Source organism: Gloeophyllum trabeum (genome assembly GCF_000344685.1).
Source record: "Gloeophyllum trabeum ATCC 11539 unplaced genomic scaffold GLOTRscaffold_00001, whole genome shotgun sequence".
Classification (NCBI taxonomy): Eukaryota; Fungi; Basidiomycota; class Agaricomycetes; order Gloeophyllales; family Gloeophyllaceae; genus Gloeophyllum; species Gloeophyllum trabeum.
The window spans coordinates 2,053,988-2,080,886 of NW_006920410.1; the positions used below are offsets into that span (position 1 = coordinate 2,053,988).

At 54.3% G+C, this 26,899-nt stretch overlaps 12 protein-coding genes across 12 annotated transcripts; 6 read left to right on the forward strand and 6 right to left on the reverse strand.

Annotated features, from left to right (window-relative positions):
* Window positions 1–640: 640 nt before the first annotated feature.
* On the reverse strand, window positions 641–3,719 carry GLOTRDRAFT_97721 (general substrate transporter). Its single transcript, XM_007862793.1, has 20 exons — window positions 3,527–3,719; window positions 3,456–3,472; window positions 3,297–3,403; window positions 3,071–3,239; window positions 2,967–3,012; window positions 2,851–2,910; window positions 2,676–2,797; window positions 2,493–2,619; window positions 2,342–2,437; window positions 2,279–2,291; window positions 2,205–2,222; window positions 2,131–2,145; window positions 2,002–2,080; window positions 1,890–1,947; window positions 1,719–1,828; window positions 1,626–1,659; window positions 1,413–1,575; window positions 1,350–1,358; window positions 1,244–1,300; window positions 641–1,191 (listed from the first exon to the last, which is right to left on the reverse strand). Exons 1-20 carry the CDS (start codon window positions 3,620–3,622, stop codon window positions 1,001–1,003), a joined length of 1,587 nt encoding a protein of 528 aa, XP_007860984.1. The 5' UTR covers window positions 3,623–3,719; the 3' UTR covers window positions 641–1,000.
* Window positions 3,720–3,929: 210 nt separating this feature from the next.
* GLOTRDRAFT_97722 (uncharacterized protein) lies at window positions 3,930–5,515 on the reverse strand. The gene is made up of 2 exons (XM_007862794.1): window positions 4,043–5,515; window positions 3,930–3,983 (listed from the first exon to the last, which is right to left on the reverse strand). Exon 1 carries the CDS (start codon window positions 5,463–5,465, stop codon window positions 4,146–4,148), a length of 1,320 nt encoding a protein of 439 aa, XP_007860985.1. The 5' UTR covers window positions 5,466–5,515; the 3' UTR covers window positions 3,930–3,983; window positions 4,043–4,145.
* Window positions 5,516–6,600: 1,085 nt separating this feature from the next.
* GLOTRDRAFT_102358 (uncharacterized protein) lies at window positions 6,601–8,380 on the reverse strand (the record flags this gene model as incomplete). The annotated part of the gene is made up of 6 exons (XM_007862795.1): window positions 6,601–6,923; window positions 7,036–7,128; window positions 7,157–7,286; window positions 7,340–7,531; window positions 7,603–7,730; window positions 8,320–8,380. 6 exons carry the CDS (start codon window positions 8,378–8,380, stop codon window positions 6,601–6,603), a joined length of 927 nt encoding a protein of 308 aa, XP_007860986.1.
* Window positions 8,342–10,398, forward strand: GLOTRDRAFT_124368 (uncharacterized protein; the record flags this gene model as incomplete). Its single annotated transcript, XM_007863375.1, has 10 exons — window positions 8,342–8,436; window positions 8,496–8,642; window positions 8,692–8,916; window positions 8,967–9,124; window positions 9,176–9,273; window positions 9,320–9,457; window positions 9,511–9,600; window positions 9,652–9,800; window positions 9,859–10,026; window positions 10,080–10,398. 10 exons carry the CDS (start codon window positions 8,342–8,344, stop codon window positions 10,396–10,398), a joined length of 1,587 nt encoding a protein of 528 aa, XP_007861566.1.
* A 55-nt stretch (window positions 10,399–10,453) lies between these two features.
* Window positions 10,454–11,356, reverse strand: GLOTRDRAFT_30317 (CS-domain-containing protein; the record flags this gene model as incomplete). Its single annotated transcript, XM_007862000.1, has 7 exons — window positions 10,454–10,516; window positions 10,567–10,608; window positions 10,663–10,680; window positions 10,733–10,754; window positions 10,806–10,950; window positions 11,000–11,194; window positions 11,260–11,356. 7 exons carry the CDS (start codon window positions 11,354–11,356, stop codon window positions 10,454–10,456), a joined length of 582 nt encoding a protein of 193 aa, XP_007860191.1.
* Window positions 11,357–11,634: 278 nt separating this feature from the next.
* Window positions 11,635–14,207, forward strand: GLOTRDRAFT_68408 (uncharacterized protein; the record flags this gene model as incomplete). Its single annotated transcript, XM_007862796.1, has 11 exons — window positions 11,635–11,667; window positions 11,732–11,949; window positions 12,036–12,256; window positions 12,308–12,376; window positions 12,426–12,510; window positions 12,567–12,846; window positions 12,902–13,007; window positions 13,061–13,128; window positions 13,185–13,345; window positions 13,400–13,989; window positions 14,051–14,207. The coding sequence occupies 11 exons, from the start codon at window positions 11,635–11,637 to the stop codon at window positions 14,074–14,076; spliced, it is 1,857 nt and encodes a 618-aa protein (XP_007860987.1). The 3' UTR covers window positions 14,077–14,207.
* Window positions 14,208–14,674: 467 nt separating this feature from the next.
* On the forward strand, window positions 14,675–16,317 carry GLOTRDRAFT_113205 (mitochondrial carrier). The gene is made up of 8 exons (XM_007862797.1): window positions 14,675–14,767; window positions 14,846–14,874; window positions 14,931–14,999; window positions 15,054–15,204; window positions 15,264–15,584; window positions 15,646–15,757; window positions 15,810–16,012; window positions 16,071–16,317. Exons 1-8 carry the CDS (start codon window positions 14,725–14,727, stop codon window positions 16,079–16,081), a joined length of 939 nt encoding a protein of 312 aa, XP_007860988.1. The 5' UTR covers window positions 14,675–14,724; the 3' UTR covers window positions 16,082–16,317.
* Window positions 16,318–16,456: 139 nt separating this feature from the next.
* GLOTRDRAFT_68414 (P-loop containing nucleoside triphosphate hydrolase protein) lies at window positions 16,457–18,893 on the forward strand (the record flags this gene model as incomplete). The annotated part of the gene is made up of 10 exons (XM_007862798.1): window positions 16,457–16,848; window positions 16,906–17,016; window positions 17,069–17,266; window positions 17,330–17,490; window positions 17,543–17,722; window positions 17,773–17,861; window positions 17,916–18,057; window positions 18,112–18,384; window positions 18,440–18,626; window positions 18,680–18,893. The coding sequence occupies 10 exons, from the start codon at window positions 16,457–16,459 to the stop codon at window positions 18,891–18,893; spliced, it is 1,947 nt and encodes a 648-aa protein (XP_007860989.1).
* A 220-nt stretch (window positions 18,894–19,113) lies between these two features.
* GLOTRDRAFT_68417 (uncharacterized protein) lies at window positions 19,114–22,057 on the reverse strand (the record flags this gene model as incomplete). Its single annotated transcript, XM_007862799.1, has 10 exons — window positions 19,114–19,844; window positions 19,946–20,572; window positions 20,595–20,666; window positions 20,723–20,755; window positions 20,808–21,020; window positions 21,074–21,119; window positions 21,174–21,254; window positions 21,306–21,412; window positions 21,465–21,513; window positions 21,623–22,057. The coding sequence occupies 10 exons, from the start codon at window positions 22,055–22,057 to the stop codon at window positions 19,114–19,116; spliced, it is 2,394 nt and encodes a 797-aa protein (XP_007860990.1).
* A 101-nt stretch (window positions 22,058–22,158) lies between these two features.
* Window positions 22,159–22,811, forward strand: GLOTRDRAFT_135274 (MoaE-domain-containing protein; the record flags this gene model as incomplete). Its single annotated transcript, XM_007862800.1, has 2 exons — window positions 22,159–22,333; window positions 22,391–22,811. The coding sequence occupies 2 exons, from the start codon at window positions 22,159–22,161 to the stop codon at window positions 22,717–22,719; spliced, it is 504 nt and encodes a 167-aa protein (XP_007860991.1). The 3' UTR covers window positions 22,720–22,811.
* Window positions 22,812–23,051: 240 nt separating this feature from the next.
* GLOTRDRAFT_30246 (uncharacterized protein) lies at window positions 23,052–24,984 on the forward strand (the record flags this gene model as incomplete). Its single annotated transcript, XM_007861993.1, has 11 exons — window positions 23,052–23,324; window positions 23,380–23,487; window positions 23,555–23,650; window positions 23,703–23,782; window positions 23,839–24,024; window positions 24,086–24,196; window positions 24,252–24,370; window positions 24,420–24,505; window positions 24,567–24,632; window positions 24,683–24,700; window positions 24,757–24,984. The coding sequence occupies 11 exons, from the start codon at window positions 23,052–23,054 to the stop codon at window positions 24,982–24,984; spliced, it is 1,371 nt and encodes a 456-aa protein (XP_007860184.1).
* Window positions 24,985–25,484: 500 nt separating this feature from the next.
* Window positions 25,485–26,840, reverse strand: GLOTRDRAFT_90068 (uncharacterized protein; the record flags this gene model as incomplete). The annotated part of the gene is made up of 6 exons (XM_007862801.1): window positions 25,485–25,633; window positions 25,670–25,742; window positions 25,796–25,994; window positions 26,053–26,255; window positions 26,311–26,743; window positions 26,794–26,840. 6 exons carry the CDS (start codon window positions 26,838–26,840, stop codon window positions 25,485–25,487), a joined length of 1,104 nt encoding a protein of 367 aa, XP_007860992.1.
* Between the last annotated feature and the right edge of the window lie 59 nt (window positions 26,841–26,899).

Below are 26,899 nucleotides of genomic sequence, written 5' to 3' on the forward strand. Positions count from 1 at the left end.
CTTTCAGGCGTACGCGTCCGGACGAAATCAAGCAGATAAGGCGGTAGGGCCGTGCGAGCACGGCAGAGCCCGCTACCGTATCCCTCCCTCAGGTTTCGAGAATACAAGTTACATATGACAGCCGTTTGCAGTTCGATGGGCCCATTTCTCGAAAATCATTTACAGTCGGACCATGTTGGAGAAGGAAATTCAAGTCCCCAAGACCCCAATATCAGACCACTTGGACTTCGTTTAATTTCTGGGACATCCGTGGCACCATGTCCGACACACTCCGACTATATGTGACTTTCTGACGTGACGGCCTATCGATCTGCAAACGGCTGGAAAAACAACTGACATCGGAGTATTCTGATTTCACCTTGAGACCGCAAGGTCCAAGGCCCCAAGCAAGGTCAGTTCTGTCTGACAATCATCCGCCACCTGGGCTATAAAGGGGAAGAGAAATGACACGTGGCGTAACTATCGGGGTCCTTTAGGGACCCCACCTTTGATTGGTCCAAGGCCCTGTCCCGCTCTTGCCGTTCACCATATACGGTTAAGCGCCAAATAGTGTCAAATAAATCGCGTAGATCTTGAAACGATCGCAGGAAACCTGCGAACGGCCGGGGGGTCCAAGACCCACTACTTACCTACGGTAGCGGGAAAAAGGACGAAAATTTCCGGCACAGCATAAAGTTTGCGAATCAAATCAGAAATCATGACATGTCGTTAGAATGTTGGATATACAATGGGGAGGTTGGTAATGTATCTAAGAAACAATGAGTTTTAGAAATGTGGCCGTAAGTAGTTATGCTGATCAGTAGGGTAGAGGTGTGGCTGAGGATGAAAGGGCGAAGCCAAGGAAGGTTCGGGGGATGACGAGGACACCCACCAGTGGGCACCCGCCAAGGCGCATAATCAGCGACGCACGACATGCTACCCCAACTTACGATCAGCACAATCATTGCTCTGAGGCACCGTTGCCTTCCTCGGAACCGCGACCATCCATCCTCGCGAGTTCCTATTCTTCGCCGTCCCGGATGGGTTCGTATGAAGCTCGGTGGTCTGACTGACCAATGAGACGGCTGACCCATCCTCGTCGTCCAGGGGATCTCTTCCGTGGAGGACTGATTGACTGGTGGTTCGTTGGCAAGGTATTGTTCACGAGGGAAGCGCGCTCCGACTCATTGTCCAGCGCCTCTTCCAACTCCTCTAAAGGGAGTATTAGCGAGCAAGCATAGGGTAGTTTCTTGACAATCAATACCTTCGCCGAAGACTGCATCCATTTCCTCCAGCGGCACACCCATGGTCTCAGGGTACACTGGCTCAAGTTGAGCTTAATCCTTTAGTCAAACGAGAAGGCCACTCACGGAAATATACTACAGTGAAAAGTCAGATGCTTGTGAGCGATTTGGGGGAAGAGGCAGGCTTACCGACAACGAAGCTGCATGCACAGAATGAACCGTGCATGGGATACAGTCGCCACGCAATGAGCTCTTGAAGGATGGGTGTTGCCTCTCCGACAATGAAGTTGAAAGCCCAGTTCGTTGCGGTAGATATAGAGACACCCTTAGCTCGCACAGTTAAAGGCATGATCTAGGGTTGGGTCAGTCTTCCGTAGAGAAAATAATCGCTTTCGAATATACCTCGGGAGGGTACAACCACGGCAAGGGACCCCAGCTGTTACGAGAAGAGCATCGTCAGAGCATCATCTTCAGCAGGCGAGAACACCAACTAACCTGTAGCCGAAGGCAGCATTGTAGATGATAACGCAGATGACAACTGCGCGAGGCGTTTCCGGCACATCAATGTACATCCACCAGCCAGTAGCAACCAGCGCTAGGCCAGTCTACATCGTTAGGTGAGCGCTCACTCTCGTGCTGTTAACAGACGCCCCGTAAGATACTCACGAGCACAGCGCCGGAAAGTAGGATAGGTCGCCTTCCCCACCGATCTACCAACCACCACCTGCGAAAGCGTGAGCGTGCTATGACATGCGTAGTAAATCTGAAAGTTACGAACGTAGGAATTGTGCTGGCAATGTAGAATATCGAATTGATTCCTGTCATTAAAATAGCATCCCGTCCCAACCAGCCCGCCTCTGAAAATACAGGTTAATTATGAGACAGCGAAGATAGATATCACGAATACCTTCGAAGACTCTCGCTGCAAGGCGGAGACGTTAATTAGATGCGGTCGCCTACCAGCAGAAGTGACAAACTTACGAGCGTAGTATGAGATAACTTTATGTGTTCGTGAGTAAGGTGAGAGCATAAAGCGGTAATGATGGAGACCATACCATTTATTCCATTCTGTACAGGTCGCTTAGCCAGTTGACAGATATGAGGAAACGAGTACGAACCAGTTGTGCAAATGCTTGAGAAGACATCGCAAGCAAGACACGGCGCTTGTATTTCCTCCACATTGTGGCATAAGAACGGCCTTCGCCGGATTCACGCTGAGTAAAAAACTCCGGTGAATAAGGATAGGCATGAGTGGAGGATATTGCACACCTCAGCTATGACTCTATCCTTGATTTCTTGATATTCAGCTTTAGCTATGACATCTTCAGGATCTCCGCCGTGCAGGTCTGCCAAAACCCGCATGCCTTCCGCGTCGCGGTCGACATCGATGAGCCACCTGACGCAATGTATGTCTTAATAGCCGAAACATTTGAAAAACATTTGACCACTCACCTGGGGCTCTCAGGCATCAGGAGGGATCCTGCTGCCAGTATAGCACCGATTACGCATTGAAGGAAAAGAGGTGTGCGCCATGCGAGGTCGGAGTCGATAAAGGAGCAGAAATAATCAATCCACTGGGTACCCGTCAACTCGTTGATACGATATGCCCATGCGTTGGGTAACTTACAACCGACGACGCATAGCCGAAGATATTTCCGGTAAACTCCATGCAAGCGAGGGCCCCTCTCTAGTCCCAGACAAAGCATAAGTATACTTCTTGGACGCGCCATGATTCGGACTTGCATGATTCGGAGGAGATATCTCACTCTGATAGATGGGCACAATGGTCCTGAGGTGCATTTTCAGCCGAGCGAACATGAGCCTGCAACGGCAGCCTGATAACTCACGAGAGTAGACCCACGCCAAACCCACTTATGATTCGTCCCAGGACCATGGTTTTGAAGCCAAGGGTGAATGTCTGTACAGCTCCACCCACTGTAAACACGAGTGCACCGATGAATAACGTGCCCCTGCGACCGATGATATCCCCGACCCTGCCAGCGGCAAGCGAAGTGACTTAAATAAGTGAGATATCAGGACTGTCCATCGTAATCAAGCAAATATTGGTCGTACTGAATGCACCAATCTCAAGGACTGCAACCATGGTCCCTAGCGAAAGGGCGTCCGGGGAATTGAAGAACTGACGGAAATGGGGTCCGGTGATAACCCCAGACATTACACTGGCGAGGACATATGCATTTACATGTCTTGCGCGACATAACAGACACATACCCTTGATCATATCCAAACTTTACATGGCAGCATGAGCAACAGAACGCTAAATAACGACCAGAGATCCGTACCAAGAACACACCCAAGCTAGCAAATACGGAGATAGCATACAGCAACGGCTGTCCTACGAGCCTGTGTCGACTTCCGGGCGCAGCTGCCTCCACCATACTGCATTGATGATGAACGGCGGATAGGAAGGAAACAGAGGGACAGAAACGACGGTCAAGTATCAGCTGTAAGCGTGTTTATGGAGGCGTTGGTCCGAGGAACCCTCGACGTCGGGTGGCAGAGCCTGCACGTGCCAGTCTGCCGGGTCTTCCTCTACCGTCATATCGCTCATGCCCGCCTCCGTTGCGTCTCTCGACACGTCCTCCGTCGCGTCAGATGACTCGTACGACTCTGACGAAGAGTACCGACTAGCGGTTGAACAAGAGTTCCAGGAGAGCCTGCAGCAGTTGCAGCTCGTCCTCTCAGTGGTCCTGCTGCCGTACCTCGGAAAGTGGTTGGGCAGACGGTGGAGTCATTGGGGTGAATATTCAAGCACTATCGCTCGTCTACCTTCTAACCACGGACCTTGCGCTCATCAGCGTATGCTCGTTATGTGCGGCTGGGACTGGGCAAAGCGTTCTTCTTCGGCGAAAGACATCTGTCAACTATCTATGCATAGCGCGGATCTCGAACCCGTACAAATCAAGCAGGTCTGCGTCTACCACCCTTCTGAACCTTTGTGGGCCTCGCGTAAACCTTATGTATAAGATTTAGCAATCCACCAGAAGGTGTGAATCCGGTTCGCCTGATCTCGTTCACCATCTCCTGCGCAACATCCCAGTCGCCTCTCCGGACCAGCCCCTGCAGGATGATATACCATGTATCGTAGTCCTTGTGGATCTTTCGCTCCCCCATCTCGTTGTAGTAGCTGAGGGCTTGACGAAGACCCTCCGGCCCCGGGTTTCGCAGACAAGCCTTCAGGAGGATGTGGTATGTCACGCGGTTTGGCTGCATCTTGCGTCGCTGCATACTTTCCATGATATACACCCTGCATTCCTCGCGCACTGCAGGATCCAACCATTCGTCGCGGTACATGCCACTCAGGATACTTGTGTAAGTGACCTGATTCGGGCGCACTTCCGGCTCCTGCTGTTCCATCCATCGCAATAAGTCGAACGCTGCCTTCAAAGTGGCTTCGTCTCGCTCTCGGACAGCATGATCGATGATAGATGTGTATGTTGCGACGTTTGGCTCTATGTTCTGCACACGCATAATGTTGGTAACCATCTGAGGTCCGTCTTTCCTGCCCGCCTTGAACAATGCAAAAAGCACCGTCGACCAAGTGAAAACATCACCGACAAGTCCCGCATCCGTCAAGGCTTTTAACCAGTCCGCGAAGGATTTCATGTCGCCTTTACGGGCATGGAACCGCAAAAATGTATTATATGAGACGATGTCGGGTGTCGGTCCTGTTTCTTTCATCCTCTCGTAAAGTGAGCGGGCCTCTTCTTCTTTGAAATTGAGGAGCAGTCCGTGGAGGGCGGTATTGTATACGGCGAGGATCTGCGAGGTCTCAGCGTCTTTCGCCTGACCCGACTTCTCAAACTCCCGGAAGCGGCCCATTGCTTGGTCTGGCTTCCGCATATGAAAAAGTGTCGATATGAATGCCCGGTAGGCCATGGGATCAGGTTTAATTTTCGCGGCTTTCATGGATTCCCAGGTCACCAGAGTCTCGTCGAGAGCTCGAATGGCTCCGTAGCCATCTAACAGTGCTGTCCACATCTCCACGCCGGGCTTGATACCAAGTTCGACCATGTCATTCCATAACTTTTCTGCGAGCTCCGGCTTCCGACATTTTAGGAAGGCCAGGATGAACGAAGTCCACCCGACCGTGGGCATCAGGACTGGTCTCTCGGAACTCACAGATTCGGGAGTGGCTGCCAACCAAGGATATGGTCCAGAGAAACCAGCGTGGATAGAACTGTAGAGTCTCTCCAACGAGTTTGTCGCTTGGTCGTTCATGAGATTAGATATTTGCTTCGATAACGTTGCCGGTAGAGATACGAGCCTAGCCGTGTCCAGTACACGTATGTATTGCGAGACCTTCCGCTGTAAGGCCTCATCATGCGAGAGCCTCTTCATGAAGAGCGTCACAGTGAGCGGTTTCATCCTGATGCCTAACTGCAAGGACAAGTGAAGGGCATCGTGGAACGAATCCTGCATGGCGTGAGCAGTTATGGCGTAAATCAATAACTGCGCTCGGCCTGGGCTATAGGAAGATTGGCCTCCAGTGGCAGGTTCAATCAGCTCTCGGAAGTCTTCTGCCTCCTCATCTTCGTCGACCTGTGGTCCCTTTAAGTCGTGGGTACCATCCCATAGCTCTGCGTATCTCCGCCAGAGATTCAGTATGGCCTCAGGCTCCTGTCGTTTGACGTGAATGTCCATGCATGCTTGCAGGGCTGTGGTTGCACCCCCGCAAGCAGTTACGAGGGCAATAGTCTCGACTGCTCGCAGGTGTGCGTCGTTGTGCTTCCCGGTTTCGAGGGAAGGCAGAAGAACTTCTGTCAGCCTGGAGTAGGCATCGAGTTGGGCGGGGCTGAGGAATTGCAACAGGCGTCTCTTCTCTAGACCCGACCAGTGCTGCCATGCTTTGTCGAGATTACCCTCCTTCAAGGCACTCTGTAAGTAAGCGGTTGACTTATTGAAGTACTCCACGTCTGAGTCGGAGGGGACCGATGCAGAAGGTGACCCGAGGTTACTGATTTGTGCGCGTATTTGCTGGAGGCGTGCAGGATCACGGGAGGCAGACGAAGGCGCGGGTGGGACGACCTCTTCACGAGTAAAGGCTAGGGGTCGACCAGCCGCACTGGCATTGCGAGAACGTACGAGAGTTGGAGCCAGAAAGTCGAAGAGAACGACGCGAGTCCTTTTACTGGCATGGCGCAGGAGCATTGGGGACCGGTGAGTATTTCTGCTCAAAACGGTATAATAGGTTAGCGGCCCGGCTGTTTCCGGTCAAGGAGCACCATATATCAGAACTGAGATGCATACATTTCTGAGTGGGGGTGCTATCACATCGCTGAATCCTTCTACTATAAGTTGTATAGAAATACAGGGAGAAGATGAATCCGCGGGTATAGCAGTTTTGAGAAGCAGATCACAATGTCCTGGAAGTAGGACGAGAAGAGAGACGATGCTCGACAGCAGGGACAGCTTGCTCGCTGTCATCCTGACTCCGCTTCCACTTTTCCATGTTATCGACGCCATAGGCGTCCCGTCCGACCTTCAATGGATCCAAGAAATAGGTCGTGTTCCCTGATCCTTGGGCTATCGCCTTCAGCTGTTCCAGTCTTCGTAGCTCGACCAGCACTTCGAGAGCTTTCGACCTGTCTTGTAAGGTTGCCGCCTTATTTTCGCCAGCGAGCGCTGATGCTACGATGCTCATTGGCTGAGCTAAGGCCTGTCCTTGATTTACGGATGCTGCCATGGATCTGTGACCGTTTCTGACCTTCGGCTTTGTTTAGCTGCGCTTGCAAAGCTGCAGGTTGCTCAGTAATGAACACGAAAGACATGGCGTTAGAGACACCAGTACCTCCTTCTGATTCCAGTATCGTCCTTTGTTTATGCCCTTCGGCGACATTGACAAGCGCCTGGGTGTCCAGAAGTTGTTTACGACGCTCCCGTTCTGCAGCCATTTGAAGTTCCAGCTGTACCTCGGTTCAATGGCTTGAATGTTTGGATCTCGAACCGTGTACATTCGACGCCCCACTTCTCAATACTGCTTCCGATTGTTTCGTGTAACTTCTTATTCGTCTTGTTCCTGTCACTTATCACATTGTCATACTGCAGATTTGTGTATCCAGCCAGAATCATTTCCGTAAGGATCGTACACGTACAGAGAAGTGGCCGAGGATGGAACGGATCGCCGAGGTGCCAATATTTCTTACATTGTCCTTGAAATTGTTGACAGAGAAGCATGCATGATACGAGTCGTTAACGCGATAAAACAACGACCCAGAGACCAGGACGGGCACATTGTCACTAGTAAACCCTCCTAGATCATAAAAGAATGCGCCGAACCGAAGTCTCTCGCATATCAACATCCTAGGGATAGATACGTGAGAGGTGTGGACCCGAGGCAATAGCTGACTATTCGTGCCTGGATAATATGAAAGACCGGAATGTTGAGATGTAATCCTGGCTCTAGCTTTGTCGGATTCTGCCCCAGAGACAGCCTCCAGGCTTCGTGCCCTTGCTCTATGACAGTCAAGAAATTCCGTCGAGCGGCTGGAGAGACATTAATACGCCCTCCATTCAAGAGTGCAAGAGACGATCTCGGTACGCAGACAGACACGCCAGCAGACCTAGACGCAACGGTGGAGAGGAAGGCCATGACCGGGTCTGGAGTAGCGGATGATTCGGCGACCCAGGGCGACCTGGCGGGCGGGATCATATATAAGACTTGTTGCACCGTACGTATGCTTTCGCAAGCGCAAGTGTCGGCGCCTATGCCGTCGTGATCAAAGTCCCATCCTTGGCCTTGGGGAGGGCATGCGACAGTACTAGTGTGCTGAAATGAATGAAAGGCCGGAGAATCCGACGAGTTCGTGAAGTCTCGAGAGCATTCGTCACCTCTTCGCCATAAGTACTGTCATAATGCCCCAAACCAACGACGGTCGACATCCGAGTCTGAGAGTAGGGAAGCTTAAGAATAGCATCCGGACGTCCAAGGTGCTTGACACATGGACCCACAAACACGACAATGCTCGGCATAGGCCGGCGATTCAAGCTAACCCCGGAGTGGCACTGGGTCCCTTAGCGCTCAGCCTGGTCTGTACATACTTGCATTCGACCTCTGCTATCATCATCAACTTACTCTTCCAAACACTTAGACCAAGATGGGGCACGGGAACTCCGACAAGATGTATATCACCCATGCTGAGCACTCCGGCATGTTCGGTCAGCATACGGCTTCAACATCAGGATACAAACAGTAAGCCTATAGTTCCTTACCTGTGCTCAAGCGAATTCTTAGCTGGTATGCTGTTCCAGGAAGCCGCAAACACCTCATCCAGGGAATCTCACCCCATTTGACTGCTGCGCGTTGACCTCGCAGCCCTTTCAAAACCCCGTTTGCGCGAGGAACTCGGATGGAACTGGGAATGTCTTCGAGTTGACGAACATTATTCCGTGGTTAAAGTACGTCCTTGCCTCGTTGCAATCCTTGCATTTACTGATTGAATCTCAGGCAACACAACAACATCAACCCCGTCACTCAAGAGCCCTTAGCACCGTCTGACCTCATTCCGCTTCATTATGCCCGGAAAGCGTCTGGAGAAATCCATGACCCCATCTCATTCAAGCCCTTCAGTCAACATTCTCACATTGTCGCAATCGCAACAACTGGGAATGTCTTCCTCGCGGAGAGCGTCAAAGGTGGCAAGGACTTAGTCGCTGATGTTCCATTCAAAAAGTGGGTATCTAGGAGGTGTACGAAAGACCTATGGACTGAAAGATACATAGGTCAGATGTTATTACCTTGCAGAACCCTCACGGAATGCCGTCCGCGTCGGTGCCTGCCCCGAGCGCGTCGAAAGCGAGCACGCAGCCTGAGAAATCCAAGGCAGTGACCAAGGCAGCTACGAATCCCGCTATTGCGAAGACGAAGGCGAGCCAGCCCTGTAAGTCGTATGGCGGCACATGTTCTATTTTATCCTCATTGTATCATGCAGGGAACGTCTCGCCATATTCTACCGGTCTCCCTGGTGCCTCGTTAACATCGACTTCCGTTGACCCCCAGACGGCTACTTCGAGGCTCGTGTGGGACGAGGTACGTCCGTATTGTTTGCGGCAATAATCGTCTAACCCCGTCCCAGGAAGAAATTATGTTCGAAGCCATCTCCAATCCACCCAAAGGCAAAGGCAAGGAGAAGGATGTCGGGAAAAGGCGTGCTTACGTGCGGGTCGTCACCAGTCTTGGCGGCTCTCTGAACCTCGAGCTCTTCTGCGAGAAGGTCAGTCCTAATCCTTTCTACTCGCTTCACATAGTTCACACTGGTACCTTTAGGCTCCGAAGACATGTTACAACTTCCTGATGTTAGCCCGTAACGGCAAGTATAACGACAACCTGTTCCATCGACTCATCCCCGGTTTTATGGTATACTCTTTATCATCCTCTGTTATCCATCGCGTTGACTTCGCAACATAGATTCAGACCGGTGATCCCACGGGGACAGGCGCTGGCGGTGAATCCTACTGGGGCACACCATTCAGGGACGAGTACGATATGAAGGGCGCCGCGAAGCACGATGGCCGCGGCGTCGTTGCAATGGCTAACAAGGGTCCATCGACGAATGGGTAAGGGTTCATGTTTCTTCTACAGGTCATGCGCCGTAATAACCCCAACCTCATACAGGTCCCAGTGGTATGTCACGTTCAAGGCTACGCCACATCTAGATAAGAAACACACGGTATTCGGGAAGGTGGTAGGTGGAGAAGATGTGCTAGATGCCTTGGAGAAACTTCCAGTGAAGCCTGGGACGGAGCGACCCGCGAAGCCCATCAGAATAACCGAAGTCATCATGTCCGTGCAATACTGTCATGCTATTCAGTATTCGCGCTCACTTGTGGTAATAGTTACCAAGACCCGTTCGAAGACTACAAAGAACGTCTTGCTAAGAAACTCGCGAAGCGGGCTGAGGCCGACTCCAACCCTGAAGCGAACAAACCTCCCGAGAAGAAGCCCGGGCACGACATGAACTGGTTCGGTGTTAAGGTCGGAACAGAGGCCCAGCCAGCAATCGCTGCCGGTGGAGGTGTCGGAAAGTACCTGAACATCAAGGCAAATAACAAAAGGCCGCTGAGTGCCGCATCCCCGGCCCCAGAAGCTGACATTGGAGTGGAGGAAGGGAAGAAAAAGCGGAGGCTCGGGTTTGGCGATTTTGAAGGGTGGTAGATCTGCCTACGAGCGGCACGTATATAAGATATTTTGTATTATATCTTATCCTAATTCACGATATCTTGGCGTTAGAGAAGTCCAGCTCTGGGTGAGCTGCCTTGAACTTCTCCAGAGCCTACATGATTTGTTCGTAAGAGCTCCCGATGGACGAAGCCCACGACCTACCTCCATCTTCTTAAGCTCGTCTGAGGTCGGTTTACCCATTTGCTAAATGGACAAAGGTCAGTTTCTGAGCGAGACTCTTCTGTTACCCTACAGCACCTTCTGCTGTTGATCGAACTGGAAACTAACATGAGTAGCTATGAAGTGACCCAGACAGTGCACGACTCACCATCATTTTCTCCACCATGGCCCTGAGCTATCGTCAATGACCTATCAGCGTTCACATCTGGTCATAGCCCTACCTTGTTTCGCCGTCAAGATCACTCAATTTAGAATTCTCCGGCTGTATCTTAGTTGTATCGATCTTAGGATGATGGGTCAGGACGTTCTCCCACCACTGCTGCTTGTTGAGTTTCTCCAGGTGGATGTGCACAGCTTCTTGGTCCTCTTCCACCGAATGAGAGAAGGCACAGGTTGATGGGGAAACAGGACATACCGATAGTCCACGTACTTTCCTCGACCTTGATCTCCTTGCAAAGTTCTCCATCCAAGATAGCGTCTTTGCCCTTCAGGCCGACGCTTAACTTCTTCTTCCCTATGACGACGTTCAAATCCCGAGATCTCGTGCCCTTAGGTACGGGGACTACGATGTCCACATCGCCTAACTCCTGCTTCCAGGTGTAAGGCAAAGCTGCGGGAACGCAGAACCCAGGTTGAAGTAGCACGCGCTAGTGTAACCGGGAGGATGACCTTCACCTGCTTGTTCAGCTGCCTCTCGAGCTCTTGCAGCTCTGTCCTCGGAATCTTCATCCTCTTTCGAACGATTATCGTGGTCGGCGGATTTCTCGCTCATGGTGGTTGGGTGGTTGTGCTCGACTTGAATCGATCACGTGCGATAACTCATTGCCCTATATTTTAGATTAATTGAGTATTTTAATAATCTTTGCATTTCACCTTTCTCGGGATAAGGTTTCCTACCTGCTCTGAAGCTTGAAGTCCGCTGCACCTCTCATTTGGCTCCTGCTCAGACGCCTAACTTGTCCGTCCGCTCAGAACCTATCGTGTCAATTGCCTCGGTACCGTTGGTCGAGTCGGTGATTCTGGCTGTTCCGTTGCTCTGCAGTTTGATCCATGGCTAGCCAAGATCCTTGGAATGACTTCGACGTACATGTCAATCTCAATTTTGCGGCATTCAGGAGCTGACATCTGTGGCTTGTGGACTGGACAGAACTTGCGGCATAATATCAAGCAAAATACCGTGGATCGATTGAAACAAATCATCACAGGACTTAACGATGACTGTTCAACGCTCATATCCAAGTCGGGCAAGAAGCAGGAGCTCATAGACAGGATCGTCCGTCAGTTGGATAGTTGGAAGCAGAGTAATAATACGGCACTATGGATGAAGGCGAAGGCCATCCTTCACCAAGTGCGGACTTCTGGAGTGTAAGTCTCTGGGTTGTAATCACGTCACGCTAGCATGTATTGTGGCAAACTCGGTACTGGTTCTAACCTCCCTGTCTCTTTTCTAGCTACAGTCCAGCGAAGCTTACACCTGATGGCACCGCGTATCACCCCCATTCCATGACGCATAGTCAGTACGGTGCTGGTAGTTCGACCAAATTAAACGGCTACCACCAGTCTCCCGGTGCCACATCTAGTGGTCTTCCTCGTTATGACCCATATGCACCTCCTCGTCGGCCTCTTCCTTCCTCTGTAGCCACCTCATCTGCTGCGACGCCCGCAAAATCTAGTAGGCGTTGTCAAGCTTGCTTCTGTATTTGGTCACTCACGGATAACACAGCTATTCGATTCAAGCATTCCCCGTTCTTCAGGATAGACGAACCCGTTTCCAGCGTTGTGGAATGTCCGGGTAAGAAGTCCGAGATCAAGTAGATCATGACTTAATAAGTTCTCTACAGAGTCTGCTGGGTCCATGGACCGAAGACAAGGCAATCTCAGCTTCTCTCTAACTCTGGATCAAATTAGGAAACTACAGTCGACGAAGTAAGTCATGGGAACCGAGCATATCTTCGCAGCTAACCAATTCTGCTCTTTTACAGTCCAAAGTACCAGCTTCGCCTATTTTGCACGTCGTCTTCTTTTTACTCTCCGGGCCTCACTGCGTACCGTGCAAACACTGGCCCTTGTCCGATTGAATTTCCCCCGACTTGCGAAGTCCGCGTTAATAATGTACAGTTAACTGCGAACCTCAAGGGTCTGAAGAAGAAACCAGGTACGGCGCCTCCCGCGGATCTTGGGAAAGCGGTTAGGATCACACCCCAAATGTCGAACCGCGTTGAAATGGTATACGTCAATAGCCAACAAGGAGTCCCGCCTAAGGTTGGTCTTATTTTGTCAGAGATGATCAATGCGCTGGTTTATGACTATGTATCAGAAATATTACTTGGTAGTGATGTTGGTGGAGACAACCACGGTGGAGCAGCTGGTAGATAGACTCCAGAAAGGCAAATACAAGAGTCGTGAAGACGTTTTGGCTCAGAGTGCGTGCGTCTTGAGCGTGTTCCTTGGGAAGATACTTATGCATGCCCTCTAGTGAAGCAGACTGCCTCTGAAGACGATGACATCGTTGCAGGTGCACAGAAGATGTCGTTAAAGTGTCCAGTATGTCCTTTGATTGGCCAGGCTATGTACGCCCATCCTTATGACGAACGCCCTAGCTGAGCTACATGCGGATACGAACTCCAACACGATCGGCAGCTTGTGTTCACCACCAATGCTTCGACGCTACCTCGTGGTTTTCGATGATGGAGCAAACGACGACATGGCTCTGTCCTGTCTGCGAGCGTGTTCTGAACGTCGAGGAGCTTATAGTGGATGGGTGAGGGACCTACAGTTTAGTTATTGCCATTTAGCTCATGTTGCTTTGTCTTAGATACTTCGATGACATACTGAAGCGTACATCCGAGGATGTCGAGGACGTAATCGTGGAAGCTGATGGGGAGTGGCACACTTCAGACAACAAGTATGCTTCTCCAGGGTGGAAGGCCACACATCCTGAGCAAGCGATGACCGTGCCTGATACACCGCGTAAGCCTGTGCGGAGGGACACGATGGCAAGAACACCCACCAAGACCAGTGCCGACATGACGAATGGTGCCTCCGGGGAGAAGGGAAAGGCGAAAGCTGACAATGTTGAGATCTTAGTGCTTGACTCCGATGATGAAGATGACGACCGAGTCAAACGAGAACTTTCACCTTCTGCCGATGGACGGAGTTCGACAAATGGCCTGGTGCAGACCCAATCATATGCCAGCATACCACCTCGTTCTCAGTCATTGAGCATGAGCCAAACTGTGATCGACCTTACTTTGGATTCAGATGAAGAAGCTCCCCCTCCTCCGCGAAGACCAGGGAAGAGAAAGACAAGCGAGCCAGATGGTGTTTCTCCCACAGAACCTGTATGGAAGAAGTCACGACCAGATCCAGGCTACCGTGCAAATGGTACGAATGGACATGTCAACGGTGCAGCATTGTCATCTTCTTCTGCCTCGCCTCCTAATAACACCGGCGGGAATGGCTACAGCCTCAACCGCTTGCTTTCCCACTTGATTAGACCAAGCAGTTCTGGTGTTCCATCACCGAGCACGTCAGTTTCTACTGCACCCCCTTCTCCACCCCGGCAGCGTCCTCCCGCAGCTTCGGACGGGGAGATGCCTGCTTTCCATTACTACCAACCCCCGGGCTCTCCTGGCCGACATAGTAGCAGCTATCATAATACCGTGCGCAGTAATTCTTATGCAAGGCCGTCCGCTCCCCGCTGGCCATCGTAGCAGCCTTTCTGCCGCGCCTCTGCTTGTCACATAGAATATATTTCGCAGGGCGCTCCTTCCTTTGCTATTCACCTTGTACTTCGAATCCGTAGTTAGTGGAAGAGCCGTCTTGGACCAATCAAACGTACACCGCTAGCACTTCCCTAATTTTCCCGTATTGCGGGGTTTTTGTTACGCAATGATGGAATATCGCACGAATAGTTGACTGCAACTTGCCGTAAGAACGTGGGGGAATGCCTGGGAATGCTTACTAAGCGCACCCACATCGGGCCGGGCGCTGTACTTGGGCTGTCATTCGGCGCAGAGCGGAGCGGAGATAGAAACTGTCCGGCAGTCTTTTTGGGCGGAATTTTTCCTTCGCGGTCTTGCAACTTCCTTCCACCTTCAATCCCTACTCTTCATACCCAGGCCTTCGCCTCTCCCAGCCATGGCCGACGTAAAGAAAACCAAAAGCGCCAAGGAGTTCACCAGTGAGTATGCTTCCTAGCTTTGTCTGCGCTGATAGTTTTTGTCGTGTCGCGTGCTGAGCTGGCGTATCTCCCCTGCAGTCGACTTCTTGATGGGTGGTGTGTCTGCGGTACGTGGTCCGGTAGTTTGCTCTTGGATGTAACACTCATCAACTGTCCTTTGCAGGCTGTCGCCAAGACATCAGCAGCCCCCATTGAGCGTATCAAGTTGCTGGTTCAGAACCAGGATGAGATGGTACCAGTAATCGCGTGATATTCATTGCCCAAGCCCTAATACTTTGTGATTTAGATCAAGCAGGGTCGTCTGGCTACCCCTTACAAGGGTATCGTGGACTGTTTCGCTCGGACGTACAGGGACGAGGGTTTAGTCTCATTATGGCGTGGTAACACTGCCAACGTCATTCGTTACTTCCCTACGCAGGCCTTGAACTTCGCCTTCAGTAAGTCATGCATCTCGTGCTTCCGAGAAGTAGCTCACACAAGACACTGCCGTCTTCAGAGGACTACTTCAAGTCCCTGTTCGGTTTCAAGAAGTCTGAGGGTTACTGGAAGTGGTTCGCTGGCAATGTGATGTCTGGTGGTGCTGCTGGTGCTGCTTCCCTTCTCTTCGTCTACTCTCTTGACTACGCGCGTACTCGTCTCGCCAACGACGCGAAGTCTGCCAAGGGTGGAGGAGCTCGTCAGTTCAACGGCTTGATTGATGTTTACAAGAAGACCTTGGCTTCTGATGGTATTGCCGGCCTGTACCGTGGTTTCGTCCCCTCCGTTGTTGGTATCATTGTCTACCGTGGTCTTTACTTCGGTGTCTATGACTCCCTCAGTACGTACAGTTTCCGGATATCACATGTTCAGGATGCTAATATTTCGGCGTTGCTCTCCAGAGCCTGTTGTTCTCACTGGTGCTCTCCAAGGCTCGTTCTTCGCGTCCTTCTTGCTCGGCTGGGGTGTTACTATTGGTGCTGGTCTTGCTTCCTACCCTCTGGACACTATTCGGTGCGTTTGGTCTGTGATCTGTGTCATTCATCGTTGCTGATGCGTCGATTAGTCGTCGCATGATGATGACGTCTGGTGGTGGTGTTCACTACAAGTCTATGTTCGACGCTGGCTCGCAAATCATCGCCAAGGAGGGTGCCAAGTCCCTGTTCAAGGGTGCTGGCGCCAACATTCTTCGGGGTGTTGCTGGTGCTGGTGTGCTCTCCTTGTACGACAAGCTCCAGGAGGTCATGTTCGGCAAGGTCTACTCCGGTGGTAAGTGATATCATGTGTTGGGAACGCATTTGAACTGGAAACTCACAGTATCATGCAGGATCTGGTTAAAAGGACTTGGTTGGGAGATAGAGCGGAGCGCTGGCTGGGTTTCTCTTTTTACGCTATATTTTACGATCTTGCGCATAGACACTCAGATTATATCCTTTTTATCGTCTCTGCGCTTTGTCGTGGGGTTCAGGCCCACTGTAGGGCTAGTACATACGGAATGCAGAAAACATACAGAACCCAAACGAGACTGTCGTCGGCATCATGAGAGTGCAAGGCTCATCGATATTTGTGGGGGCCATAAACCCTTGAAATTGAAGAGTATTCGAACAGTGTCACCGTGACGCTGTGTGTCAACGTTACTGTGGCTATCGTTGTGGCACAGATGTACTTAGCACTTGCGGTGAAAGTTGAATTTCTACACTGCGCTCGTTGTTCATGCCAATATGTTTCGACCGCCAACGGACGCTCGCCATCCTTCGTCTTTTAAGGACGCGTCGTAACTGTGGAACCCGGGCGTCAGAGTCAAACGTACTCTTGAGACCGTACCAGGAGGCTTGTCTGGATGCATGCATGCATGCATTACACTCCGGTCTCTCCAGAGTTGGTGTCTCACTTCCAACGGGTTCGGGGAAAACTACAGTCTTTGTATCTTTACTCTCGAGAATCCCCGTCCCGGTGTCTAGCCCTGAGGCAACCCGTTCGCTCGTCATTGTAAATGGCAGAGAACTGGCATATCAAGCGGCGGAACAAGCCCGCAAGTTGCGTCCCGACTGGGAGGTCGATATTGAGCAGGGACAAAAGCACCGAGCATCAGGTCGCGCAGACGTGTCAGTGCTATTACCCATGAGTTCCGACCCTCCGGCTGACAAGTTGGGTACATCAAGGACCGTGGCTACTTACCAGACGCTCCTCCGAGGTGACCGCCTCGGAAAGTTCGATCCTGCAAGATTGAAAGCTATTGTAGTGGACGAAGCCCATCACGCAGCATCCCCATCGTAAGTACATCATCCGCAATAGACGGCGCCCCAACTGGATTGTCTGTCGCAGATATCGAAATATTTTGTCCCATTTTGCTCCCGCCATAAAAAGCCCAGATGGAGTGATAAAGTCGCAAGTACATCCTCACACCATACCCATCATAGGCTTCTCGGCAACCTTCAGTCGGCATGACGGCCTAGCTCTTGGTTCGGTATTTGAACGCATAGTGTACCATCGCAGTTTTCTGGAGATGATGAAAGAACAATGGTGAGTCCATTCCCTGACTGCAGAAGCCAAGGATAGGTGTGTATTAACTTGAATCCTGATCAGGCTCTGTAATGTTCGCTTTACTTCGGTCCATGCCAACATGAATTTAAACAACGTCAGCATCAGCTCCCGTTCAGGCGACTTCGTCACGAGAAGTCTCGCTCAAGTAATAAATACAGACACCGTCAACAAACTGGTGGTGCAAAGTTGGTTAGACAGAGCTTGTATGCCTGACCAGTCCTCCGTCGATTTCTCCGCTTGACATCATTGACCTAGCGACGCGAAAGTCCACCCTTGTCTTTTGCGTCAATCTTGCTCATGTTGCTCATTTAACTAAGACATTCCGTGAAGCAGGAGTGGATGCGCGCTACTTGTATGCTGGAACACCCGTAGCAGAACGAACAAAACTGATCACCGAATTTCGCGAGGGAACGTTCCCGGTTCTGGTTAACTGTGGTATGCGTGACACCCACTTCTAGTGTAACCTCCCGTCTCACAGAAAGTAGGTATCCTCACGGAAGGAGCAGATATTCCGAACATCGATTGCGTCGTCCTGGCTAGGCCGACTCGTTCGCGTAACTTGTTTGCTCAGATGGTGTGTGACACAGCACCGTGCGTGAGAGGTACGACCTTGACTGACTCCTCCCAGATTGGACGCGGCATGAGATTGTCGCCGGGAACTGGCAAGGAGGACTGTCTTATTATCGATTTCGTGGATAGTCGGAATCGTGTAGCCGGAATAGTCTGCGTCCCTACACTGTTTGGTTTGGATCCTTCTGAAGTGATCGATGGTGAGTCTACAGTACCTCCGAAGTCGTAGAAAGGGCCCCGACCATCCCATGCAGGTGAAACAGTTGATTCATTGCAGGAGCGGGCCGCGCCAACAGCAGATGGCACTCAGGGCCTCAAGGCGGACAGCCCAGACGATATTCCAGACCCGACCTCTGTCACATACATTGACTATGAAGACCCGTTTGAGCTCGCTGATCAGGCCTCGGGCGCACCGCATATCGCGGCGCTTAGTCCGCTCTCTTGGGTAGGATGCGGTGATGACATCTATGTTCTGGAATGTCTCGGGAGGGGCCAGATTCGATTAGAGAAAGTCAAGGGCGCGGAAGGTTTGTCGTATATATTCCAGCGACATGAGCCGAGCCTGACCAGCGCGTCCGCCAGGAGAAGAGGAGTATTGGAAGGCCCACTACAATTCTATCCTGTTAGATAGACAGACGGCCGCTTCTATGCGCCTGCCTCCATATGCACGGAGTCGAGAGATACTGAAGGCTCACACTCTCGAGGAGGCCGTACGAGGCTGCGATACTTATGCTCAGAAGAAGGTCCTGCGAGGGCCACAAGCTGTGGGGTAAGCTCCTGTTTCCAACCGTCTGACATAGAACTCATCAAATATCCCGACAGCCTACTGCGTTCAGCTGCCTGGCGGCGGCATCCGGCGACAGATACCCAAAAGGAGTTCATCCGGAAACGTTGGGGTTCCCGCAAGATCACCTCTCTGCAAGACTTTGGTGACGGCAGCAAAGTCGAGGAGTACGACCAGAGGATAGCGAAGCTGACGAAGGGCGAAGCCGCCAACATCATTACGCGGTTGAAACACGGCGCACAGGTACGGTAGCGCAGAATCAACCCTCTACGCAAAAGTGGATACTCACGTCTTCGCCCGCAGAGACGATACGAGAAGAAAGCGCAGGCAGCCGTCAGAGAGGCTGCCAAGCGCGCGAAGACGAACGTGCCTATTGAGAATTTTTTGACCGGCGACATAGACGTCACATTTGGTAAACAGTCGATAGCAAGCTAGCCATGTGTATATTATTCCAGTTGATTTGATGTATAAACTATGTCAACTCGGAAAGCAAGGGTGAGACGGCGTGAGGGCTCTGCAGCGTCATCACAGCACACCGTTGGGCTAGGGCGATAGCCTGATCCATCGTCTCTGGATGCTCGAATGCAGAGGGGTTCCGCACCAGGCTCGAGAGTATACTCCCAACAAGGGTGTCACCCGCCCCGGTCACATTGACTATCGTCGCCGGGTCTACAGCGGCGGCAGGGAAGTGCTTGAGCACCACTATCTCCCCTGCGCCCGTCTTGCCGTGTGCGACGACGCACCGCGCGTGGATGTTGCTACGCTCAGCGACCCACTTTGAGGTAGCGGCGTTCGCGCGCATCACAACGACCACCCCGCGCTCGCCGCACTTGACGACGAGGTGCTGGAAGAACGGGAGGAGGTTGACTGCCATCTGCGCGACGCCCTCGTCGACTAGGAACCCGAGCGTCTGCTGCGCATGCGGGATGTCGCGCCGGGAGAGGTGCTCGAGGTCGGTGCGGAACTCGGAGGAGAGCGAGAAGGCGTCGATGGTCTGCCACCAGGCAGGGTGGGCGGTGAGCTCGAACGGTTCTGAGCGGGCGGCGTGGTAGAGGTGCTTGAGCTCGAGGATGTTCGGGGAGGCGAAGGTCACGGGGGATTCGGGAGACGTCGAGGGCGAGGAGGAGAGCGAGGACGCGATGGCTGGGAGGATGGAGGTGGATTTCGTGATTGAAGTTGGCTCGCTGCGGGAGATGTCAGAAACTATGCCGAAAGCGGCGTGAAAGACGCAGATGTGCTCACAAGAAAGCTAGGGAGCAGCGGTCAACAATGCATACAAATATCCCGACAACGAAAACGCTCACTCTTGACTCTCCGCTCCCTACACCACCTCACCACCGCAGTAATCGTCTCCGCATTCAGATTCGCATCCAACCCAACCACGCGCGGCCTGAACCGCTCCAGCGCCGCAACCGCGTCCTGCGCTTTCATCGCGCTCACAACATCCATATCCGCCACGCCGCCCACGAGCCCGCCCCGCTGGTCCAGCACCATATTACACACCGCCGTGCGCCGCTCCGCGGCGTGCGCCTCGACGAGCCCGTCGACGCGCATCCCCGCGCGGCGCTGCTCGCCCACGAGCAGGCGGCCGAAGGCGTCGCGGCCGAGCGGGGACACCAGCGCGACCGCGGAGGACGAGGCGAGGAGGCGGAAGGCGGCCTCGGCGACGTTGCGCGCGACGCCGCCGAGGGAGAGCGCGACGCTGCCCGGGGCGGTGGAGTGCGCCTGGAGGTCGGCGGTCGTGGGGTGCGGGCGCGCGGTGATGTCGACGGCGGAGGCGCCGAGGACGACGAGGGGCGCGTGGGCGCGCGGTTGGGATGGGGGGGAGGGGGGAGTTGCGGGTGGCCGGGATGGCGGTGAAGAGGACGGAATGGAGGGCTGGGAGGCCTGGGACACACGGTATATTTCATTGGATATTTGCGGTACATGAACTTGCGTATGGTTATCTTACACTAGCTCCGGTACTTCCGATCTTTTCCTTTTGGTCCTTGAGCAGGTTGGCGTACGCAACCGCGATTTGGGCGCCTATATTCGTAGTAAGCTCAGCAGGGAACAATCCACTCCGTCCCTAGGACACGGACCGATCTTTGCAGTATTCTCAATCAGCGCCACATCTACACATTCACATCAGCCCCATCGCATCACACACAAGAGACAACCACTCACTCGATTTCAAGCTCCCCCCGCCGGTGAGCTCGCCGACGCGCTTCAGCAGCCACGGCGTGACCTCCTTCCCGCGGCGGCTCACGCCGTTCTCTTCGCTCTCCCTGACGGCCTGCTCAACGGCGGCCTGGATCTGCGCGGCGGCGGCGTGGTGCGCGGCGGGGATGGGCGCGGCGAAGAGGGCGCCGGTGGGCATGTCCAGGAGGGATTGGGTGTCTGGGTGGGTTGGGGGTGGGCGGTTAGTAGGAGGGAGAGGAGAGGGGGCGTACGGAGGATGCGCGCTGCGCAGGTGGGGTCGTTGACGGCGTATGGGCTCTGCGAGGATGAGTCAGGGTGGTGTGAGGCGCAACACGGGGGGTGCGAGCGTACCTTGAAGCCACTCGCGGGGCTGTAAAACGCCGGAAAGTCATCCGTCTCGCCGTACGTCAGGACAGGGACGCCCAGTGTTTCCTGCCCAAACGTTCAGTGCGGGCGGGCGGGCAGGGCACGGAGGGGACTCACGAGGTACTCGAGGGTGCGGCCGATGTCGAGGATGGACTTGACGCCGGCGGAGACGAGGCCGACGGGGCAGCGCGTGAGCTCGTGGAGGTCGGCAGAGATGTCGAGGGCTGTGGGGGCTGTTTGGGTGAAGGGAAATGGGAGTGAGTGGGAGGGACGTACAGTTTTCTCCGCCGCGGTGGACGCCGCCCAGGCTGGGGAGAATGGGAGTCTTATGCAGTTATGCGGGATAATTGGTCATGTCTTACCCGCCAGTTGCGAACACCTGAGATATCCATCGGCGTCAGCGCAAGCCAAAGACGCAGCGGAACACAACGCACCTTGATCCCGGCCAACGCAGCGAATATCAACGTCGCGCTGCACGTCGTCCCGCCATCCTTTCCCAGCGCGATAACCGGCCCCACGTCCCTCCTGCTCACCTTGACCACGCCGCCCTGCTTGCTCGTCTCCACGAGCCTCTCAATCAGGGGCTTGTCCATGCCGACCTTGACGCGCCCCTGGACGACGGCGATGGTGGCGGGGACGGCGCCGTGGGCGCGGACGATGGACTCGACGGAGAGGGCGGTGGCGAGGTTGGTGGGGGGCGGCATGCCGTGGGTGATGATGGTGGACTCGAGGGCGACGACGGGCGTGTTGGTGTGCAGGGCATGCTGGACTTCGGGGTGGACGTCGACGAAGGGCGGGAGGGTGCTGAGGGAGCGACGCCGGATAAGGGGCGGGCGGCGGCGGAGGAGGGGGCGCGTGCGGAGAGCCATGGGCGCGCTGGACGCGGCGAAGCACGGGCGACAGCACAAGGCGGATCTTATCTTATCAGTCGCGTATAAAGTCAGACTCGAACGCTTCGTCAGGGTCTGCCATGTCCCTGCCAATCCCCTCGTCTGCCTCGGTCGATGCCCGCCACGAAACAGACCACGGCGTCGCCGTCCTCACCCACTGCCCGCTCGACACCCAGGCCATCATCGACTCGGTCGCAGACGACGGCGCGGGTGCCACCGCCGTCTTCATCGGCACGACGAGGAATACTTTCCAAGGTGCATACGCATACAGCTACCAATCTACGGACGGGGATACTGGACTATGATGCACAGGCAAGATCGTGACGAAGCTGGAATACCAGGCGTACTCCAAGCTGGCCATCAAGACCATGTCGAGCATTCTCAACCGCACCAGCTTCCATCTGCATCTACAAGACGTGCGCGGGGGGGGATTCACTCGGATGGCTATCCACCACCGGCTCGGGACAGTCCCCGTGGGCCAGCCTTCGATTGTCATCGCCGTGTCGGCGCCGCACCGCAAGGAGGCATTCGAGGCGTGTGAGTGGGCGCTGGAGCAGGTGAAGAAGGAGGCGCAGATCTGGAAGAGGGAGTACTACGACGGGGAGAAAGAGGAAGATGCAGAATGGAAGGCGAATGCCTAGGCTTGCATGTACGGGGACTTGCGCATACGAACTACAACGCTTTCCATATTTGGGCAGCTTCTGTGAACGAAATGATGGTAGCCTCCGAGGGATCGTGCGCACAGAAGCGAACGCAGGCCCAATGGGAAACCAGCCTTGTGGGCAGCCACATGCGCCCGCCCACTCGCCCAGCACAGCATATGGTCCCTGCGCTTCCGAGGGTGATGGTTAGCCGTCCCGGTCTCGATCGCCACATCGCGACCTGACGCCATCTCCCCCGGCCCTCCTAGCGACCCCGAGTACTGATAAGTCCGCGGCCTGCACACCCGGCCAGCCCCAGCGTCCCATCCGCGATGCGCCTCCTCCCCCTGCTCGCCCTCCTCCCCGCCGTCCTCGCCCTCGACCCCCGCATCGAGCGCCTCCGCGGGACCAAGTTCCTGCTCACCGACGACGCACCCGCCCCGCACAGGCGCGCCGACCCCGCCAAGTTCTACACCCCCAAGTTCGCCAACCCGAAGGCGGACGCGTTCCACGTCAACTCGTCCGCGCTGCCGCTCGTCACCTTTGAGCTCCAGGACTCCTGGGCGGGGCGCCTTCCCATTTCCAACAACTCTAATGAGTCTAGGGTGGGTGCATTCGATTCTTGCAAAGGAGAAAGTCGAGTCGAACTCTTGAATGTAGGAGCTGTTCTTCTGGTACTGGCCCTCGTCCCAGCCCAGCGAGTCCGAGTTCTTGACCATCTGGCTCAACGGAGGTCCCGGGTGCAGCTCGCTCGAGGGTTTCCTCGAGGTCAGTATTCCCTCGTGACTTGTGCACCGCAATTCAAATGCTGATGCGGTCTGTCTGCCGAGTACAGGAGAACGGCCCTGTCTCCTTCCAGCCCGGCACTTCTGCGCCCGTGCAGAACCCATACGCGTGGACGACCGTCTCCGACGTCGTCTGGATCGAGCAGGTGATATCTTATAATAAAGTCACGCAACCACCGTCTGACCTGTAGCCACAAGCCCGTCGGAACCGGATTCACCAAGGGCACGCCGAACATCCACAACGAGAACGAACTGGCCGACCAGTTCTACGGCTTCCTGTGAGCCCCACTATCCTCGCTGACCCCCCAAACCTGAATCTCGTCTCATCGCGCAGCCAACAATTCTTCTCCGTCTTCCCCGAGCTCAAGTCCAAGAAGCTGTTCATCACCGGCGAGAGCTACGCGGGCTTCTACATCCCGTACATCGCCACGCGCATCGTCGATGCGAGCTCCGCCGAGAAGGCGGCGCTGCCGCTCTCCCTCCAGGGACTGCTCATCAATGATGGTGTTTACAGCAGCTTGTTCGTACTTGCCCTGGGCTTGTATGTTCTCGGCGATGGAGCTGACTAAGGACAATGGCAGCATTACCTCGGAGCAAGTCCCTGTGGCGAATTTCTCCGCTGCCAAGCAGAGCACGCTCGGCTTCTCCGACGCACAGGTCAAGTCTTTCCAGAGCAAGGCCGTGTCCTGCGGGTGAGTGCTTGACCGCGGGGGAATGCGTGCCGAGGGTCTGAATGTGGTCATTCAGCTACCAGAAGATCATCGACCAGCTGACGTACCCGCCCAAGGGCAAGATCGACCTCCCGAACGGGAACAAGGACACCGTCTCGCGGAGCTGCGACCTGTTCGACCAGTTCTACAGCGCAGGTGCGCCGTTCGCCGGTCGACGCTTCCGTTCGAGGCTGACGAGACGCAGCGGAGAATGCGAACAGCTGCTTCGATATCTACCGCGTCACGGACAAGTGCCCGACGCCGAGCGATCCCATCGAGGACTACTTCTCGGTGAGTCCATCCCAAGAGTGGGGAAGTAGGCGCCGGTTGCTGATGTGGTGGTTGTGCACAGCGCTCTGATGTGCAGACGCTGCTGCATGTCCCTGGCTTTGGCCAGTGGAGCGAGTGCTCGAACGTGGTATGTCCATCCTCTCCTCCCGGCACATACATCTCACAACGGGCACGCAGGACGTGTTCGTCAACGGCGTACGTACTGCGCATACTTCCCTCGCGAATCCCTAACCCAAAACCGTCCCCCTTAGAACGACAACTCGGCCTACACCGAGGCCCTCTTCCCGCACCTGCTGTCCACCCTCCCGCGGGGGATCACCCTCTGGCACGGGCTCGACGACGCGATCCTGTTCAGCCTCGGCGACAGGATCACGATCCAGAACCTGACCTGGAACGGCGCACAGGGGTTCCAGGCGCCGCCGACCACCCCGCTCTTGCTGGGTAACACGCAGAAGGGGGTATACCACTCCGAGAGGTGAGTAGCACACGGTTCGGAGACTGGATGTTGGGACTCATGAGATTGCCGCAGGAACTTGACGTATATCGAGGTGAACAACGCCGGCCGTGAGTGGTGATTTTGGTGGCCCGGCGATGTCAACGCTGATTTGTGCGCTTTACAGACATGATTCCCGAGGACCAGCCGCAGCTCGCCCTGCACGTCTTCGAGTCCGTCCTGGGTTTGACGAGCTTGTAAACGGGTGTCCTGTCATGTCACCTAGGTGTAAGGCAGTAAAAGGACTGAATGTCTCCTCTGAGGATGCACCAGACGAATGCTTCATCGCTGCTGCAGCAACTGTTATTCAAAGTCATAGCATTCGTCCGAGAGAGAGAATTACTGAATGGAAGTGAATATACAACTATGTGCGATATGCGGCTCCTGTCCGTGTCTGATATGCGTGATAGACATGGGTATGTCTCCGGTGGTTGATAATATAGAAGGGACCAATAGCATGAAAGGGCTCAGACGGCTCGGGCTCGACTACTCGACTTTCCACTCTTTTGTGATCGGGTCGTCTTCGGCGCTCACGAAGAGCTCGACGGACCAGATCACGAGCGTGAAGAAGATGTTCATCCAGCGCCACCAGATCTGTGAAGAAGGGTCTAGTACTGAGGGAACAGTACCGTTAGCTGTGAATAAACGAAACAAGGGGAAGGTATACACACATAAGAGGTTCGAATAGACTGTGACAAAGATCGCCTGCCGGTAGGTTAGTAGTAACCGTGTCAGTTTTGAGGTCTGTCATTGCATGAGTTACAGGGCCTGCACCACGCAGACGCAGTACGACTCACAGGCCGCCCTTCCCAGCCATCGTCGACGCCGTATTCCGATTCCCATGCGTCCGCACCGATCGTGGGGAGTATGCGAGACGCGAGGTGGAGGATCGAGAGGCGGTATATTAACGCGACGAGGACGGGCTTCGGGAGCGTGTTCGTGATGAAGTTGACGAGCGTCTGCAGGTGGGGGAGGATGTTCTCTATCAGGGGTGCGCTGACAGGCGAGTGGTTAGCACGCGCCGAGTGGAGGGATATGTATTGCTAGGACGCACTAGGAGGACGCGGGGTCGGTGAATGACTGCTGGTCAAAGCCGCATAGCCAGACGTTGTACGCCAGGAACAGGGCGAGCCCCGAGGACTCGATGATGTTCGTACGGCGGAGACCGAACCCGATGAAGGTGAGGAAAAGGAATGCTGTCAGAGCTACGCCGAGGAGAGTAGACGACAGGGGGGAGGATGCGGCGGATGGGTACGCCTAAGGACGAGTTCTATGAACGGAAAGCAGAGGCATATAACAGCGATGCACGTACCACGACTATCCACCAGGCCGAGGTCACATAAGCTGCTGCGGCTGCAATAAGTAAACCAAACTGGTAGCCCTCTCCCTGGCCGACGAGCTCCTTCCCTTCTTGACCCAGCTTCTGAACGACCAGCAGGCTACTGAGGCCTTCGAGGATGATGAACCCCGGGCTTGAAAACTTGAGGAAGTTTCCCCACCACGACGCGGCGGTCGTCAGCCATGGGCTAGGGGACTGCGAGAACACATTGAAGCAGACTAGCAGGAGAAACGGGTGCATGGGCACTTGAAGGATGGAGAGCGCAGGGGAGCCCCATAGCAGCAGGAGGGTGCCGTGGATGAGCGAGTGCAGGAAAAGCAGGAAAGAAAGCAGGAGAAAGGCAGGCGTCGAAAGCGTTGAGAGCGTTAGCGGGAGGAATAGCAGAATCTGCAAAACCGTAGAAAGCCTGGCTCGCAGTTAGCAGTTTAGGGCACTTTAGTATCGCGAAGCGCATACCGTCCGATGTGAGCGAGGGCGCTCCAAAACAGCCACCGTCGCGACATTATTGTGGCCCCGAGCTCTTTGGCAAAAGACAGTCGGCCGAGGGGGTAGAACTCGCGTC

What these genes read in the sequence shown, in the direction of transcription:
- GLOTRDRAFT_113205 (XM_007862797.1), top strand. Translation starts at nt 14,725, where the DNA reads ATGGCCGACGTAAAGAAAACCAAAAGCGCCAAGGAGTTCACCA. An exon ending in TGATGGGTGGTGTGTCTGCG is followed by an intron (nt 14,875 to 14,930) that starts GTACGTGGTCCG and finishes TGTCCTTTGCAG; the next exon opens with GCTGTCGCCAAGACATCAGC. An exon ending in TACCCTCTGGACACTATTCG is followed by an intron (nt 15,758 to 15,809) that starts GTGCGTTTGGTC and finishes TGCGTCGATTAG; the next exon opens with TCGTCGCATGATGATGACGT.
- GLOTRDRAFT_97721 (XM_007862793.1), bottom strand. Translation starts at nt 3,622, where the DNA reads ATGGTGGAGGCAGCTGCGCCCGGAAGTCGACACAGGCTCGTAGGACAG. An exon ending in TACTTTCCGGCGCTGTGCTC is followed by an intron (nt 1,829 to 1,889) that starts GTGAGTATCTTA and finishes CTAACGATGTAG; the next exon opens with ACTGGCCTAGCGCTGGTTGC. An exon ending in AATGCTGCCTTCGGCTACAG is followed by an intron (nt 1,660 to 1,718) that starts GTTAGTTGGTGT and finishes TTCTCGTAACAG; the next exon opens with CTGGGGTCCCTTGCCGTGGT.
- GLOTRDRAFT_97722 (XM_007862794.1), bottom strand. Translation starts at nt 5,465, where the DNA reads ATGAACGACCAAGCGACAAACTCGTTGGAGAGACTCTACAGTTCTATC.